The sequence below is a fragment of the Coregonus clupeaformis genome, chromosome 8 (assembly GCF_020615455.1).
Source record: "Coregonus clupeaformis isolate EN_2021a chromosome 8, ASM2061545v1, whole genome shotgun sequence".
NCBI lineage: Eukaryota > Metazoa > Chordata > Actinopteri > Salmoniformes > Salmonidae > Coregonus > Coregonus clupeaformis.
Window position 1 is genome coordinate 13,050,735 of NC_059199.1, and position 17,266 is coordinate 13,068,000.

General features: G+C 41.6%; 1 protein-coding gene across 2 annotated transcripts; it reads right to left on the reverse strand.

Moving 5' to 3' along the window:
- Positions 1-1,850: 1,850 nt before the first annotated feature.
- spata6l (spermatogenesis associated 6-like) lies at positions 1,851-7,762 on the reverse strand. 2 transcript variants are annotated; one of them, XM_041882500.2, is made up of 11 exons: positions 7,640-7,762; positions 7,024-7,161; positions 6,648-6,696; positions 6,317-6,358; positions 5,729-5,853; positions 5,392-5,487; positions 4,912-5,130; positions 4,061-4,308; positions 3,792-3,885; positions 2,910-3,008; positions 1,851-2,422 (listed from the first exon to the last, which is right to left on the reverse strand). In XM_041882500.2, exons 1-10 carry the CDS (start codon positions 7,685-7,687, stop codon positions 2,937-2,939), a joined length of 1,131 nt encoding a protein of 376 aa, XP_041738434.1. In that variant the 5' UTR covers positions 7,688-7,762; the 3' UTR covers positions 1,851-2,422; positions 2,910-2,936. The 2 variants fall into 2 exon arrangements, with proteins under 2 accessions (XP_041738434.1, XP_041738435.1); XM_041882501.2 differs by lacking the exon at positions 1,851-2,422 and adding an exon at positions 2,681-2,710.
- Between the last annotated feature and the right edge of the window lie 9,504 nt (positions 7,763-17,266).

Consider the following 17,266-nt stretch of genomic DNA (forward strand, 5'->3'; position numbering starts at 1 on the left):
TCCATCGTTATGTTGACATAGTGCCAACAATGAACACAGTCACTTTTGAATGAATCGATACTTTTGTTAATGTTTTTACATAGAGGGAACAAGGGGGAAGACAAGAGCCAGAGCTTTTGAAATTCATACCTACAGTGTGTGTGTAACTGAAATAATATATCGCCGGGCTGAGCTGTGTATATGTATTGCAAAAAATAGCATGGAAGAAGAAATACAACTATATTCCTGACGTTCAATACACTGTATATTGCAAAGATTCAAACAGACCTTTATAAACTACAGTGTTCCACTTTGTTTGTCCTTCAGAAGATGTTTACTCTTTTCAAATGTGTTCATTTTTATCTAAATTCTTTATTTTTGTGACAAAGTTTTTATTTAGTTTTTTCCCAAAAAAAATCTGGGGGGGGGGGGGTACAAAATACATTCAAAGAAATGCATACAAAGATAACCCCAACCCATAAAATTATTGACAGTTTTGTGTGTCCCCTGTTGGTGAAAGTGAATGTTCTTAAGCTTTACAATATGTGCCAAACATCTTAACTTTATATCATTCATCCATGTTTATATTTTAATTGCATGAAGCAATATTACAAAGAAATACAGTGGAAAACTTGTAATGAACATAGACTTGCTGTATATATTTTTCAAGTGACCAATGGACTTCAGTAAGAAAGTAGAGTTGATGGGCACAACAATGAGGTTTTTGAGTTTTGAATACTGTGAAATATTTGGAAATATTTTCATAATGAATTGCTAAAGAGGATGGCTGACTTAAGGATTTAATAAGGATTATCTTGACAATAAAGGCTTTCTGATAGCGAACGCTAACTATAAAAGCTTAATGTTTGTTTGTCAGAGAAACAAATAACTGTGGGGCCTCTGAGGCAATGTTTTGGAAGACCCAGCAGTAGAATCCAGGAATTCAATTGAATGCAGTTAGTACAATTCCAACCTCAACCATGAAACCTTAGTTAGATACAAAGCCTTCCAAACAGCTCATAAAATGTATTCTGTAATAACTTTGTGTGGTCCAACAAATGAATGATTTTGTGTAGCCTTACTTTAGAGATATCCTTCCTGAGCCTTAACGTAATTTTAAAAAACTATAATAACCTCCATCTCAATTTATTAAATTTTTTCATCCTTGAGGCATGGGATTATTGAAACTGCCACAAGTTGGTGAGATATTAAGTATAGGAAAGCAAGTCAAGGGCGATGTAACTAACATTTAATTGATCCGATGTGGCTCAAAATAAAGCTTGTGAATCAGGTTCTTCTGTACATTTCGAAAGCACATTATGATGAGATCAACAACAATCAATGGCTAAAGTGTGTACAGTCCACAAATCACTTCAGTATATGAATCAACATGTACTAGATGTATCTCACTGCAAGCTAGTAAAGAAAAATATAACTTGGGCGTTTCTCTTTTAAAGAATGGAGAATTACAGAGTTGTGGACATTACGGCTTTCATTTACTTGTTTCTTCCTGTCCAGCACCTGACCATTGGATGTGCATACTTTAGTTACTGTACAACCTTGTTTTTATCTACAAGAATGCCTTAGCACACCATTTGAAATACTGCAGTCACTGTATTATTATACCACAGGTTGTGGTTTCAGATCCTCTAGTCTAGTTATATAACTATCATAGCTTAGAAAGGTACAGTGATGGAACAGAATGTTCCTGAAGCAGCCAGTCAATTTAGTAATATATAATCAGCTGGACGGCTATTTCCCCTGAGACATGCTATCGCCCTACCCATAATTCCTATTGTCTTTCCACTGATGCACCTGAGGACTCCACAAAGTCAGCCCGTCTGCTGGCTAGAAGCCAGGGGCTCATTCAGGAAGGTGCGAAATGACTTAATGTTCAGATAGAAATAGATTGTGTTGAGCAGATATTCTTCTTTGTCATGGAGAATAGGCAATCCAGTCTGCTCTAAATGTTACAGTTCTATCCGCAACGTTGTGAAGGTTTCACTCTTTTGAACACACCCGAGAGTAACAATATGATGTTAATGTACCATAGCTTATAGATTCAAATACTGTACATGATGAGGCTGAGAAATTCATGTTTTTTTTATTAGATAACACACAACTTTTTATTCACACAAAATGACCATGTCCACAGAGCACAACTATAATGATATGCATTTCTATGGTTTCTGCGTCAAGTCAATACCATAAATAAATGCCTAAAAGATTAGAGTTAATATAATGAGATGCTTTTCAATTCTGGTAATCACTTCTCTTCAATAGCCCAGTGTATCCCTTAACACTTCATTTCATCGAATCGTAACACACACAGAGTGAATTATGACATTATTATCGTATGAAATCAATGCCGAAATGAACTGGACACTTTGGCTTCTTCACCGGATGTATAGAAGATAAAGCTGTTGTTGATTGAACGCCACCCCTGGAAATAACGCAGGAAAATCCAATCAAAATCCCTGGAACGCCAACTTTGATTGAGCTATTTATTGCACTGATTGAAATATTTCTAGACGGTCCTTCTACTGTCATTCAATACAGAGATGTAAAGGTATTCAAATATTGATCAATACATTTACATTTTAGTCATTTAGCAGACGCTCTTATCCAGAGCGACTTACAGCTAGTGAGTGCATACATTTTTCATACTGGCTCCCCGTGGGAATCGAACCCGCAACCCTGTCGTTGCAAACGCCATGCTCTACCAACTGAGCTACAGGGGGCCCGATGCAGATCAATGGCAATTATTAATTGGACTTGCTGATTTAAGGGCAGGTAGAGATCATACTGTGTTATCATAATTGTGATACAATACTGTCATGGTAATTCATGGAAAGAAGAAGAGACTTAGGCTTGTTTGAATACAGTGTGACACGCCAGTGCAGCGAGGCTATCTGACTATTCCCTCTTACCTTCCCAGGCTGTTCCCCACTGACTCCCTAGGGTGGGCATGGGTTAGGGGAGATGGACCTCCGGGCTAGCACCTCGTCTATCTCGGAGTCTGTGGCCCCCTGAGAACCGACCAATACATTAGCACTGATTTCTCACAAATACACACCACATTACTAGCTTAATCTCACATATAAAAACACAAATAATATATCTGTTTATGTTACAGTACCTTGTCATTAACAATAAGGGACGAGCGGTTGGCAAGACTGTACAAAAACAGACCTGGGCTTCTACATCACACTATAGCCAAAGAGAATGGAGAAAGGAGAGCGATAGAGGGCAAGCAAAGAGGAAAGGGGAGAGAAAAGGAGAGGGTGAGGAAGGAGAGAGCGAGAGAGCGGTGGAGTCTGCATATGACTAAATTGATTTCGGTCATTCTGCTGGAGTTCCAGTTCCCATTTCTATCTGGTGTATTCTCCTACCCATTCATAGCTCTGCGGCAGCCAGACGCTTTACAAAACTTTTAGGGAATTACTAACACTTGAAATTATTCTTGAAATGAGGGTGATGCGAGCCGAGGATGAGGCAAGTTATAACATTGTCAAAACATTAGCTTCCAAACAAAGTGTAGGGATCAGGCTTGACTGCAGAGCTGGGTTCAAATACTAGGCTATACTTTTAGTGTTCGTTCTAGCCTGCCTGGAGTACCAGCTGGGCGGGGTTTGCCATTTTACAACTATTCTATTGCTGCCATTGTGCCAGGCAAGCTCAACGAAGCTGTAGTAACTGGTCAATTTAAGTTACTGTTCAATCTTGTCAAGGTTAAATTGGGCTCAATTGCTGGTGTGATTGCTGTTTCCAATGCACCCACTGCAGATGAATGTGACATGTGTTTTACTCACATGGGTGAGTCTGTGCACTGCTCTAGGGGTGGTAAGGAGTCCTCGGACGCGGTGTTGGACCTCCTCCCACATGCCCTGGGAGCTGGGGTGTGACCTGGTCATAGAAATAGACAAGAGGATCAGGATAAGGTCAGGCCTGGCCTCAACTGGTGCCATCTGTAAAATACTTTCCCTGGACCAAGTGAGATGGAGGACATTTGTCAATGGCATTACGCTCCTTGTAGGAGCCAAGAGCTTACATCAAAATATGTCAAGTAAGCTCGACATACCCATTTTGTCTTGAGCTTTCCCTGTAGGAGCGCCAAAGCATGGAAGGTCTGGGTGTAGGGGACCCCCCTATGTTAGCCAGGGAACATCGTTGGCTTGGACCTGGGGGGTAGTCCAGGAGATTGTCTGTGTCAGAGGATGGGGACCGCGGGAGACGAGGAGAGGAGCCGTTGTTCAGGGTGGGTCTGGCCATGACAGGGGAGAGGTGGGGTGTGGGGGAGTTGCCAGTCCCAAGCCAGGGGTCGCTTTTCTAAGGACAGGAGGAGAAGAATAGAGCAAAGCAGGGGTAAAAAACAATAACAACTGTTTGATTCAGTTGGGAGTCCAAAGTCTGAAATGATCCTATCATTTTCCAAACGGAATGAATGGTTGGTTTTATTTGGCGCTAGTGTCCAAAGGTGGATGGATTGATGAGTTGAGTTCAATGTCCTATTTCCTTTTTCAACAAAGCTGCACCACTGAATGTGAATGTAATCATCTCAATAAAAGAGTGTTATGTCCAGTACAGGAAATCATTGCTACATGACTGGGTGGGTCGAGGATAAAACCACACCTGGGAATATTCCACACTACAAATAACAGTGAGCTATTCTCTGCCACCTGCTGTCTGTAATACCATACATTAATGCACACACACACAAACACGCACACACACACCCACGCACACAAACATACACGCATGGGCACGCACACACACACACACACACAAGCAAACACAAAAAAGAATATAACATGAACACACATCAATATCTATGTATGAATTTGTTGCTGACTCACTGGCATGATATAGCAGATGTCATACTGTCATTTGTCATCATGACAGCTCACACCAGCACCAGTAAAATATACTTACATGATGGGGTAAAAACTCCTCATCTATATCCCAACTGGAACCCAAACTGAGCTGTGCCAGCCGCCCCATGTTTCCATGACAACTGTCCATCTGGCTGGCTTTGTACGGGGAGAGGGAGCGTGATCTGGGCATCACTGGTGCCCGCCGGGCACCGTCCCAATCTCCTCCCCGATGCCCCTTTCGGGACCTTTTAGTGCGTTTCTTTGGCACCACTGTCCTCTGTGAACAAATGAGCAAAGTATTATTCGATATGCTCAGTGTTTCTCAATCTTGGCACTTGGTCCAATGGGAATAAGTGGTTGAAATAAAGTCCTGCACAATGGCCTACAATGGGTTAGCCTGGTCCCATATCAGCATTGTGACTGTAGGAGTTGTCACGAAAGCACAAAAAGATGGGTTCCCTGGAATAGAGAAACCTTGAACCGTAACATTAAGTGGAAGTCTATGGAGAGTGCTAATGATGTAAAGTGAAAACATTACCATCGGAGAGCTGAGATGGGTGCTGTTGACCCTGGCATTCGCAGAGCACTCACTGATGGTTGTTCTGGTGGAGAACTCTAACCTTGGAGCAATGCCCTGGGGATTATGAGAGAAATTGGATGATTTGAATTGATACTGGCCCAATCCACTAGTTAGAAGAGCAGCTTAATGCATCAAGGTAAATTGTATCCTCTCTGTGCAGGTATGCTGCCTCTGTACTGTCCTAATCGGACCTATCAATCAGTGTCCAGTGAAACATCCCTGTCTCACACATCTCACTGTAGCAGGACTATAGCCTAGATCTCCATAGTGATGGTGTAAGCTCTCTCCTACTTACAGGGAAGCAAATGGAGCGTGTCATGAGAACCTCTCTGTCCACTCCAGAGAAGGAAGGAACCAGTTTGGGCTCTGGGAATAGGAAGCGTCTGGAGTCCTCCTCAAAGCAGGCCAGGGCCTCCCCCACTGCAGCAAAGCACACAGAGGTCAATCATTGCAGTCCTGTCTGGCTCAGTTAGTTAGTAAGAACAAAGGTCATGGGTTAATTTATTGCTGGGGTCAAATACACTAAAATGTATTCGCTCACTGTACTGCAAGTTGCTTTGGATAAAAGCAGCTGCTACATGGCATATTATGATATGATCAACTTGCTTATGGTGTATTAGGCCAGTGGTTCCCAACTCCAGTCCTCAAGTACCCCGAACCGCACCAATTTTTGTTGTAGCCCCAGACAGAAAAACACCCGATTCAACTCATTGAAGGCCTGCTGATTAGTTGACAAGTTGAATCAACTTGTTGCGGGTACTCGAGGACTGGGGTGGGGAACCACTGTATTAGACAACAATGTGTCTGTATCATGTTAAAGTTAAACACTTAGCTTACAAACTTGGACCAAAGTCATTTCTAAACATTTTGAAGATTACTGCACCTGGGGGGATCAACTGTACCAATTCAACTTTGACCGTTTCGCCTGGGAGGAAAAATAAGCAAACACACAGTAGGTGAACATGAGCATACAATATCTAACATTGTAGTAGCAAAATTAATCAAATAGACCTACAACAGAGGAGGCTGGTGGGAGGAGCTATAGGAGGACAGGCTCATTGTAATGGCTGGAATGGAATTAATGGAACGGAGTGAAACGTTTGGTTTCCATATGTTTGATACTATTCCATTCCAGCCATTACAATGAGCCCGTCCTCCTATAGCTCTCCCACACCAGCCTCCACTGGCCTACAGGTATATAAAATAGAACTTACATTCCAGCATCTCTGCAACATCTCCTGGGTCAACAGCATAGTGGAACACCTGAATGGGAACAGAAACTGAACAAATCTTATTTAGAAAATCTTGTTCATTCCCATTTTAGAATTGATCTGTTACTAGTTTATAGAACCGCTGCATGGTGCCAACCTCCTGGCATCCAAGAGCGCTACAGGGCATACAGGCTTTTGTTCTAGCCCTGCTCAAACCCACCTGAGTCAACAAACAAGCCCCTGATGAAAAGCTGGTTAGTATATACTGTGCAAGAGCTGGGCTAGAACAAAAGACTGCACTCCTGATAGCTCGTCAGGAGAGGGGGTAGGCCACCCTTGGTTTAGAATCATCAGGAAGAGACGTGTCACATTAACCCACTTTCTCAAATCTCATCTTCTCTCGAAACAGGAGAGGGAAGACAGGGGGGAGACACTCCGACTTGCAGTATTGGCTCATGAAGCACACACTGAGGTAGATGTCATCCTTGGCTGGCAAATGCACACCAGGGCATGATACCTGAAATGTAATGAATAACTGGTTATGGTGTCATGATGAACAACACCGGCTTTGCAAACATTTAGGATACATGTTCACCATTTCTAATGTAGCAATTGAAAAGGAAGATCCAAATTGGGGCTTGAACCAACAATTCTCCAATGATGATGACCACCATCTGTGCCATAAAAGCCCTGGCCTCATAGCAGAGGCAGTAGTACCAGTCCACTCAAGGCTACACAAAATTATATAGTCTGGCAAAATCAAACACTGTGGGTGAATCCCACAAGTATATCACCGAATGTCATTACTGTTATGTATATCTTGCATGAAAGCTTACAATCTAACGTTAGCTAGATATGCAGGTGTTGGAACAGAGACAGTTTAGTTTAGTCTCAAGATAGCCAATTTATATGCACCACTGTACACGACGCTCCACAAGTAAACTACTGCCTGGGAAGCAGGTAGCTTACTGGTTGAATTAACAAAAATGTCTTACCGCCCTAAGCTGTAATTCAACTACCACTTTCATTGCGTTCCGATACATTAATTTAACCAGTAGCTAGGTATTCGTTTGACGCTAGCTAGCTGCTAATTTAGCAGCACTAGTCAGCGTCATGTGTTTCCATGGCGTCTGAAACTTCCGGTTTTAAGCAGATTATTTTAGGTGTATTATCTTTCCTTGGCCACAAGAGGGAAGTAGGCCCTACTGTATCCTACCAGAGCAGTGATTCTCCAGTAGAATTAGAAAATGTAACCGAAGCTTGCTCGAGTGCATGGCTGAATTACCAGCTAATTTCATTTCTATTACTGTGTAACAGTAATATAAATTTTGACATACGGAGACAATTGTATTCTAGTAATACCAGTCTGCTGTGTAAGTAATGTTTTAAAAACATTTTAATGAAACGCAATTCAAGGCTTGCTCCAGAGCACCAATAACAGGTCAAAAGGTATAACATAGAACTGCAGATGTGTACGACTTGTTCATTTTATAGAAGCACTCAAAGTAAAATATATTCTATTAAATAAAGCTGAAATCAACAAAACACTGACTAAACACGTTCTATAATTATGTAATCAAAAAATACAAAACTCACTAAAATCAACCATTTTGCAACCAATAACAATTTGTTTTAGGACACAGCTATGCTGCACTCTGCGCTTTAGGGGCCTCTTCCAACTGCAGTATGTCTTGTCCTCTCTGTCCTTTCTCCTGTTGGTCCTGTCTGTTGCCCGTTGTGTTCTGTGTGACTGTCTCTGCTGTGTCTGAGTCTCTGTCAGAATCCTCCTCCTACTCCTCCTCTTCCTCCTTGTCTTCGGTAGCTGTGCCCTCCTGGCCCAGGACAGTGAAGAAGGCCTCCTGCCAGTCCCCCTTCTCCAGGTACACCAGCATGATCTCAAACACTGTGCCAGGGAACACACACACACTTATAAATTCAATTCATTGATTAACATAAAAAAAATCATTCTCAAATTAATTCTATCAAATACACTACCGGTCAAAAGTTTTAGAACAACTACTCATTCAAGGGTTTTTCTTTATTTTTTACTATTTTCTACATTGTAGAATAATAGTGAAGACATCAAAACTATTAAATAACACACATGGAATCATGTAGTAACCAAAAAAGTGTTAAACAAATCAAAATATATTTTATATTTGAGATTCTTTACGTAGCCACCCTTTGCCTTGATGACAGCTTTGCACGCTCTTGGCATTCTCTCAACCAGCTTCACATGGAATGCTTTTCCAACAGTCTTGAAGGAGTTGCCATCTATGCTGAGAACTTGTTGGCTGCTTTTCCTTCACTCTGCGGTCCGACTCATCCCAAACCATCTCAATTTGGATGAGGTTGGGGGATTGTGGAGGCCAGGTCATCTGGAGGTGTGTTGGGTCATTGTCCTGTTGAAAAACAAATGATAGTCCCACTAAGCACAAACCAGATGGGATGGCGTATCGCTGCAGAATGCTGTGGTAGCCATGCTGGTTAAGTGTGCCTTGAATTCTAAATAAATCACAGACAGTGTCACCAGCAAAGCACCCCCACACCATAACACCTCCTCCTCCATGCTTTACGGTGGGAAATACACATGCGGCGATCATCCGTTCAACCACACGCGTCTCACAAAGACACAGTGGTTGGAACCAAAAATCTCCAATTTGGACTCCAGACCAAAGGACAAATTTCCACTTGTCTAATGGCCTTTGCTCGTGTTTCTTGGCCCAAGCATGTCTCTTCTTATTATTGATGTCCTTTAGTAGCGGTTTCTTTGCAGCAATGAAGGCCTGATTCACACAGTTTCCTCTGAACAGTTGATGTTGAGATGTGTCTGTTACTTGAACTCTGTGAAGCATTTATTTGGGCTGCAATTTCTGAGGCTGGTAACTCTGCAGCAGAGGTAACTCTGAGTCTTCCGTACCTGTGGCAGTCCTCATGAGAGCCAGATTCATCATAGCGCTTGATTGTTTTTGCGACTGCACTTGACAAAACTTTCATAGTTCTTGAAATGTTCCTTATTGACTGACCTTCATGTCTTAAAGTAATGATGGACTGTCATTTCTCTTTGCTTTTTTTGAGCTGTTCTTGCCATAATATGGACAGTCTTTTACCAAATAGGGCTATCTTCTGTATACCCCCCTACCTTGTCACAACACAACTAATTGGCTCAAACACATTAAGAAGGAAAAAATTCCACAAATTAACTTTTAAGAAGGCACACCTATTAATTGAAATGCATTCCAGGTGACTACCTCATGAAGCTTGTTGAGAGAATGCCAAGAGTGTGCAAAGCTGTCAAAAATATTTTGATTTGAGCTGCCCCGGTCAACTGTAAGTGCTGTTATTGTGAAAATACAGCTTACTTTCTATTCTCACTTTTAACTCCATTGTCTGTCATGAAATCAAAACAATGACTGTAATTCTACAGTAATGATAATACTGATTGGGGGGGTGTGACAGCTTATTCTGCCTCCCACTCTGTTACAGTGACATTGTCAGGGTCAGCTATTACAGTGGCATGTTTGGTGTGATGTCATGCAGGGCTGTATGTGACCATGAGCCATGCTGAGATGAGTGACAGGTCAATGTCCTCTCTGACGTCACGATAACTGATGCCTTAAGGAGAAGGCTCGTAGTCGAGGAGAAGGAACTTAGTAACTAGGTTGTTCTTAGGAATCACCTAGCATTTTTTTCTGGACATTGATGTAATTGTCCCCCAAAACCTAGTCTGTTTGTGCTATCCTTTTTGGCAGGACAATGACTGAAATGGAGTTGGCAAGAGTACAAACAGATCTGGGACCAGGTTACCCAAAACCACCCTTATTGTCTTTAGTTACATTTGCAAAACCCCTCAGTTTACAAACACAAATATTAGGGCCTACTTGTAGTCGGTAACAGAGCTGGGAAAGGGTTGCTTTAACTGGGACGTATGTAGTCGGTAACAGAGCTGGGAAAGGGTTGCTTTAACTGGGACGTATGTAGTCGGTAACAGAGCTGGGAAAGGGTTGCTTTAACTGGGACGTATGTAGTCGGTAACAGAGCTGGGAAAGGGTTGCTTTAACTGGGACGTATGTAGTCGGTAACAGAGCTGGGAAAGGGTTGCTTTAACTGGGACGTATGTAGTCGGTAACAGAGCTGGGAAAGGGTTGCTTTAACTGGGACGTATGTAGTCGGTAACAGAGCTGGGAAAGGGTTGCTTTAACTGGGACGTATGTAGTCGGTAACAGAGCTGGGAAAGGGTTGCTTTAACTGGGACGTATGTAGTCGGTAACAGAGCTGGGAAAGGGTTGCTTTAACTGGGACGTATGTAGTCGGTAACAGAGCTGGGAAAGGGTTGCTTTAACTGGGACGTATGTAGTCGGTAACAGAGCTGGGAAAGGGTTGCTTTAACTGGGACGTATGTTTGAGTTACAGCTGGGGTTTCTGTGTTTGTATGAGAACATCAAGCTCCCACATTTCTGTGTATAGGCATGCATGTATATCACTCCATTTGTGACTTGCATGAATGTTTGCATGTCTGAATGTGTGTGTGTGTGTGTGGCGTGTATGTGTTTCTTGACAGTGTGAAGCCCCCAGCTGGCGAGGCTTAGCTGTTTCTTGTGATAGTACAGCCTATTGATCCAAGCCCTTGGGGTGTTCAGGCCATCAGGATAAATAGGACTGCTCATTCTGCCCCAATGGATACAGACGTCAGTTCAACGTCTAGTTTTGATTTACATTTAGTTGAGTTGTCAACTTGTGTGAATTCAACATGAAATCAACAAAATAATTCACAATGTCATTGGATTTAGGTTAAAAGTTGGGTGAAAAAAATATTATTACATTGAATGTTTTTGTTGAAATGATTTGGAAACAACGTTGATTCAACAAGTTTTTGCCCAGTGGGGTCCCTGCCATCATCGAAAGAAGGTGTCCAGCTCCTCTTTACAGCTCAGCTCATGTAGCCACACATCTCTGTTGGAAACGGCGCAGGTCTTAATCCAGGCACTTGTCATCTCCCGTCTAGACTACTGCAACTGTCTGTTGGCTGTGCTCCCCGCTTATGCCATTAAACCTCTGCAACTTATCCAGAATGCCGCAGCCTGCCTGGTTTTCAACCTTCCTAAGTTCTCCATTGTCACCCCGCTCCTCCAACCATCCATTGGCATCCAGTCGAAGCTCACATCATCTTCAAGACCCTGGCGCTTGCCTATGGAGCATCAAGAGGAACCGCCCCTCCTTACCTTCAGGCTATGCTCAAACCCTACATCCCAACCCGAGCATTCCTTTCCGCCACTGCTGGTCCCTTTGGCCGTCCCACCCCTACGGGAGGGCAGCTCCCGCTCAGCCCAGTCAAAGCTCTTCTCTGTTCTGACACCCCAATGGAGGAACAAGCTTCCCCCTAAAGTCAGGACAGCGGAATCCCTGCCCATCTTTCGAAAACGCCTGAAACCCTACCTCTCTGAAGAGTTTCTTAAATAACTATCACAGCTCCCCCTACATCCCCCAATCGTGTCAGATGTACTTGATACAATTGTGATGTGTTGTTGTCTCAACTAGCTACAGTGGGGAAAAAAAGTATTTAGTCAGCCACCAATTGTGCAAGTTCTCCCACTTAAAAAGATGAGAGATGCCTGTAATTTTCATCAAAGGTACACGTCAACTATGACAGACAAATTGAGGAAAAAAAATCCAGAAAATCACATCGTAGGATTTTTAATGAATTTATTTGCAAATTATGGTGGAAAATAAGTATTTGGTCACCTACAAACAAGCAAGATTTCTGGCTCTCACAGACCTGTAACTTCTTCTTTAAGAGGCTCCTCTGTCCTCCACTCGTTACCTGTATTAATGGCACCTGTTTGAACTTGTTATCAGTATAAAATACACCTGTCCACAACCTCAAACAGTCACACTCCAAACTCCACTATGGCCAAGACCAAAAGAGCTGTCAAAGGACACCAGAAACAAAATTGTAGACCTGCACCAGGCTGGGAAGACTGAATCTGCAATAGGTAAGCAGCTTGGTTTGAAGAAATCAACTGTGGGAGCAATTATTAGGAAATGGAAGACATACAAGACCACTGATAATCTCCCTCGATCTGGGGCTCCACGCAAGATCTCACCCGTGGGGTCAAAATGATCACAAGAACGGTGAGCAAAATCCCAGAACCACACGGGGGGACCTAGTGAATGACCTGCAGAGAGCTGGGACCAAAGTAACAAAGCCTACCATCAGTAACACACTACGCCGCCAGGGACTCAAATCCTGCAGTGCAAGACGTGTCCCCCTGCTTAAGCCAGTACATGTCCAGGCCCGTCTGAAGTGCATTTGGATGATCCAGAAGAGGATTGGGAGAATGTCATATGGTCAGATGAAACCAAAATATAACTTTTTGGTAAAAACTCAACTCGTCATGTTTGGAGGACAAAGAATGCTGAGTTGCATCCAAAGAACACCATACCTACTGTGAAGCATGGGGGTGGAAACATCATGCTTTGGGGCTGTTTTTCTGCAAAGGGACCAGGACGACTGATCCGTGTAAAGGAAAGAATGAATGGGGCCATGTATCGTGAGATTTTGAGTGAAAACCTCCTTCCATCAGCAAGGGCATTGAAGATGAAACGTGGCTGAGTCTTTCAGCATGACAATGATCCCATACACACCGCCCCGGGCAACGAAGGAGTGGCTTCGTAAGAAGCATTTCAAGGTCCTGGAGTGGCCTAGCCAGTCTCCAGATCTCAACCCCATAGAAAATCTTTGGAGGGAGTTGAAAGTCCGTGTTGCCCAGCGACAGCCTCAAAACATCACTGCTCTAGAGGAGATCTGCATGGAGGAATGGGCCAAAATACCAGAAACAGTGTGTGAAAACCTTGTGAAGACTTACAGAAAACGTTTGACCTGTGTCATTGCCAACAAAGGGTATATAACAAAGTATTGAGAAACTTTTGTTATTGACCAAATACTTATTTTCCACCATCATTTGCTAATAAATTCATTAAAAATCCTACAATGTGATTTTCTGGATTATTTTTTCTCATTTTGTCTGTCATAGTTGACGTGTACCTATGATGAAAATTACAGGCCTCTCTCATCTTTTTAAGTGGGAGAACTTGCACAATTGGTGGCTGACTAAATACTTTTTTTCCCCACTGTATCTTAAAATGAATGCACTAATTGTAAGTCGCTCTTGAGAAGAGCGTCTGCTAAATGACCAAAATGTCAAATGTAAAAATCAGCCAAGAAATTAAACCAATGATTTCTTTATTTGCAGACATTGTAGGCCACTTATTAAGGGTGAAGAAACTCCTCAGGAGGATTGTACATTCCTGCTTGTTGATCCTTGACTCCTGTTTAGATTACGCAATTGAATTGTACAAACATGCAATTTAGTACTCGAAAGTGAAGTAATGTGAGTTGTGTGTTTATGTAACTGAAGAACATTGAGGCCCCAGCAGGGAACCTTTGTAAGCGTCAAAGGTGAAATTGAAAGATAATACATCCTCCAGGAATTTCAACAAAGGTGAACTTGAGTGTAGGAGGGAGAGGTTTCCCCCTTTGGTTATCTCCCTGAGGTTTGTTAAGTGATTATTAATGTTACTTATTGTCTGTCTGTTCTCTTTCAGTTGCTCGGTGTGGCCTTCCTGGGGATTGGACTATGGGCCTGGAATGAGAAGGTGAGTGAAACTGGGTAACATAAGAACCCTGTAAGAACATACAATGATGTCTAATATACATGTATATTACACAAAGAAATGATCCCATAAGAAGTACAATATACAGTGAGAACAGAACATACCCAGCTAGCACATAACATTCTGAGAACCATATGTTTCTTAGAGCTCGGTGAGAGAGTGGTTGTGATATGGTTATTTTCCATACAACCTTCCCACAACATTCTGGGAATGGTGCAGGGTAGTTTCTTGGCTTTGGAACATTCTCAGCACATTTAAGGAACTTTAAAGTTATTTTCTTGGTATTTCATTACTTTAACAATTATATTTAAACATTAAGAAACATTTCCATAAAAGCCACAAGAAAACATTAGTAATGTTCAAAGATCGTTCTAAGAAGGTGAGTACCTTCAGAAGGTACTCACAGCCCTTGAGTTATTCCACATTTTGTTGTGTTACAGCTTGAATTTAAAATGGTTTAAATTGAGATTTTGTGTTACTGGCCTACACACAATACCCCATAATGTCAAAGTGGAATTGTGTTTTTAGAAATTTTTTGAAATTAATAAAAAATGAAATGTCTTGAGTCAATAAGTATTCAACCTCTTTGTTATGGCATGCCTAAATAAGTTCTGGAGTAAAAAATATGCTTAACAAGTCACATAATAAGTTGCATGGACTCACTCTGAGTGCAATAACAGTGTTTAACATAAAAAAATGTGTACCCCACACATACAATTATATGTATGGCCCCTCAGTCGAGTAGTGAATTTCAAACACAGATTCAACCACAAAGACCAGGGAGGTTTTTTATTGCCTCGCAATTAAGGGCAGCTATTGGTAGTAAAAAAAGCTGACATTGAATATCCCTTTGAGCATGGTGAAGTTATCAATTACATTTTGGATGGTGTATCAATACACCCAGTCACTACAAAGATACAGGCATCCTTCCTAACTCACTTGCCTGAGAGGAAGGAAACCGCTCAGGGATTTCACCATGAGGCCAATGGTGACTTTAAAACAGTTACAGAGTTGAATGTCTGTGATAGGAGAAAACTGAGGATGGATCAACAACATTGTAGTTACTCTACAGTACTAACCTAAATGACAGAGTGAAAAGAAGGAAGCCTGTACAGAATACAAATATTCCAAAACATGCATCCTATTTGCAATAAGGTACTAAAGTAAAACTGCAAAAAATGTGGCAAAGAAATTAACTTTATGTCCTGAATACCAAGTGTTATGTTTAGGGCAAATCCAACACAACACATCACTGAGTACCACTCTTCACATTTTCAAGCATGGTATTTGCATCATGTTATAGGTATGCTTGTCATCGGCAAGGACTAGGGAGTTTTTTAGGATAAAATGAAACGGAATAAAGCTAAGCACAGGCAAAATCCTAGAGGAAAACCTGGTTCAGTCTACTTTCCAAATTCACCTTTCAGCAGGACAATAATTTAAAACACAAGGCCAAATATACACTGGAGTTGCTTACCAAAACTACGTTGAATGTTCCTGAGTGGCCGAGTTACAGTTTTGACTTAAATCGGCTTGAAAACCTATGGCAAGACTTGAAAATGGCTGTCTAGCAATAATCAACAACCAACTTGACAGAGCTTGAAGATTTTTCAAAAATAATAATGTGCAAATATTGTACAATCCAGGTGTGCAAAGCTCTTAGAGACTTACACAGAAAGACTCACAGCTGTAATCGCTGCCAAAGGGGATTCTAACATAACTCAGGGGTGTGAACACTTATATGCATCATTTTCAAAAAAATGCAACATTTTTATAAACATGTTTTCACTTTGTCATAATGGGGTATGGTGTGTAGATGGGTGAGAAAAATATATATTTCATCCATTTTTAATTGAGGCCGTAACACAACAAAATGTGGAATTAGTCCAGGGGTATTAATATTTTCTGAAAACACTGTACATTCCATTCTCAGCGTCAATACAACTCTCTCTATCCTCCATCTTGTTAAGTGTGTTCAGTTGTGTTGGCCGCGGCCACTAATTGGCCACACTTGATCTTAATGAGTGCTTGTTTCCTTTGAAATGGGATCTGTTTGAATAAATTAAAATTAACAGCTTTGTATAAGTAAAAAAAAAACTGCCATGCTAGCTCAATCCTGGTGGCACAGTGGACTAACTCCATGGATAGAAAACAGAAGATTAGAGGTTTGAATCTCACGGTTTCCGTGCCACAATAAAAAATAAACATCTTTGCATGATTAATGCCTAATTTAATGAATTTCCATGTCTCCTTCTGTGCTTGGAGCTCAAAACGATTACTTAAGCAAGAAGTCTTATTGTAACATTCAGTTTAAGTTTTTAGGAAGTTATTCAAAAACCTCCAAATAACCTTTACATTTCATTCAAAACATTCACAACATTTAGAGAATGTTCTCAGAACATTACTTAATTACCTTCAAATAACCTAGCATTTCTGTTCTCAGAACGTTAATAAAACCTCCCACGAAAACTTGCAGTGAACCATAGTAAAACGTTTTTAGAACCTCCCTGCAACCTATAAACATATTTTCTCAGAACAAGCGAAATTTTTAAATCTGTTCTCAGAATGTAAAAAAAAAACGTTCTGTTTTACCGCTCAGGAAACATATGGCTTCGTTCCCGGAACCAATGGGAAACCAAAAACGTAGTTCCAACAACTTCCAGAGAGCCAAATGTGCTAGTTGGGTAAGGTCTCATATACACTACATGGCCAAAAGCATGTGGACACCCCTTCAAATTAATGGATTTGGCTATTTCAGCCACACCCGTTGCTGACAGGTGTATAAAATTGAGCACACAGCCATGCAATCTCCATAGACAAACATTAACAGTAGAATTGCCCGTACTGATGAGCTCAGTGACTTTCAATGTGGCACCGTCATAGGATGACACCTTTCCAACAAGTCAGTTCGTCAAATTTCTGCCCTGCTAGAGCTGCCCCAGTCAACT